The 1,606-nt window shown below is 46.6% G+C and overlaps 1 protein-coding gene across 1 annotated transcript; it reads left to right on the forward strand.

Annotated features, from left to right (window-relative positions):
- Positions 1 to 27: 27 nt before the first annotated feature.
- LOC104279986 (cytokine receptor common subunit beta-like) lies at positions 28 to 1,587 on the forward strand (the record flags this gene model as incomplete). Its single annotated transcript, XM_009877478.1, has 2 exons — positions 28 to 104; positions 387 to 1,587. Coding segments are annotated over 2 exons (1,278 nt in total), but the record flags the coding sequence as incomplete, so codon positions are not given.
- Positions 1,588 to 1,606: the final 19 nt, after the last annotated feature.

The following is a 1,606-nucleotide window of genomic DNA, read 5'->3' on the forward strand; positions in this document are numbered from 1 at the left end:
GTTTTTTTTCAGAAAGTAAAGCCAACAAGTAGCCAGCTAGATTTCAGCAAACACAAACATTCTGAGAACATGGAGCAGGCTAGCTTCCTTCAAGTTGTGGACAGGTGAGTGAACAGCACATTATAGTGACACTGTGGATGAGAGTCTCAAAGAGCTTCCTAAGTCCTGGCAGGATATAATCAGATGTTCTGCCACTAAAAAGCCTATAGGAGTTGATTTTGAGGGAGGGATACAATTTTTAGCTCTTTGCATTAACCTGCTCCTCCAGGGAAGATTTTTTCTAATCCTATGTGTAGCCATGTGTGTTTTCAACTAAGCTTGCTTTATATTTAATGTTTACCATGATAGTATCTCTCATAAGCAACTTTTAACTTTCCCACACTCAGGCAGATGAAGACTTTGACAGAGCCCCCTGATGGGCATCCTAAAAAGATAGATGTTTCCCCTGTTGCACTGGACCTACAGAACTCATACCATGCTTTAAATGAACCAGAGCACACCCCACTTGTCTGCTCAAGTCAGACTGGCGGTCATACCTCTCCTATTTCAAGGAGAAACAGTGCTGATGCAAGTATTGCTTCCCAGACAGCAACCTCTTGCTTTGCTTTCAATGGTCCGTACTTGTACAGCCCAGTGGTGTCCTCCCAACTTGATATGCACCAGACCCTGCAAGTGGACCCGGTGGGAGTCCGTGAGAAGTCAATTTCCCTGCAGTATGTGACCCTCCCAAAGGAAGACTGTCCCCAGGCTCCACAGAGGCAAGAACAGCCAGGAGCGGGTCCTCCACAGCCCTTCCTGCTCCCAGATCAGAAGGAAGTTACACAGCACCTCGATAAGGAGGAAGAAGTCTCACGAGCCCCACCATGCTGTGAAAAAGACAAGAACATGAGAACAGAAGAGCAGAAATCTCCAAAGGCTCTTAGCTGTGTTATGTCTCCTCAGAAGTGCCCCTTGGAGTACGTTACCACAGAGAGCTTGTCCTTGCCATCAGCCAGTGAGTCCACCCATCCTCCACCTGTTACTGCTGGCGAGTTACCTTGTGACTCACAGAAGCCTCATCCCCATGGTGATCACCCTCGCCATGAATTTTCTCCTGGGACAACTGGTATCACGGTCCAAGCTTCAGGTCAAGCACCAACCTCTTCTCCTGAATTGCATCTGGATACATTTGGAGACTATCTCACAGTCCCCACGGATCTCAGTGGGCATCCAGAACCTGCAAAGATTTCTTTGCCTCTCCTACAGAAGGGCAACGATCTTCCTAGGAAGCAGCCTTTGTCAGAGGGTGACTTGGTGGTGTTAAACCCTGACAGCACTGAGCCAGTTTTCCTTTGCCAGGTTGGTGACTATTGTTTCCACAGCCTAAAATCCAGTGTGAAGATGGATATTAATCAGGAGGACCACCAAATTAAGAAACCTTCTGAAGGCAAGACAACATCTGGGGAGCCTGTGTCTAAGGAAGTACCATCCATCACTGGCAAGGAAAAGGATGTATCAAATATGCAAGCTATTCAGCTTTTCAAAAACCTGAAATCAGATGATTACTTTTCCTGGCAGCAATCACTGAGGATCACGGAAATCTGTTAAATGAGCAAATATTAAGGAG

This window comes from Apaloderma vittatum, unplaced genomic scaffold (genome assembly GCF_000703405.1).
Source record: "Apaloderma vittatum isolate BGI_N311 unplaced genomic scaffold, ASM70340v1 C11946592, whole genome shotgun sequence".
NCBI lineage: Eukaryota > Metazoa > Chordata > Aves > Trogoniformes > Trogonidae > Apaloderma > Apaloderma vittatum.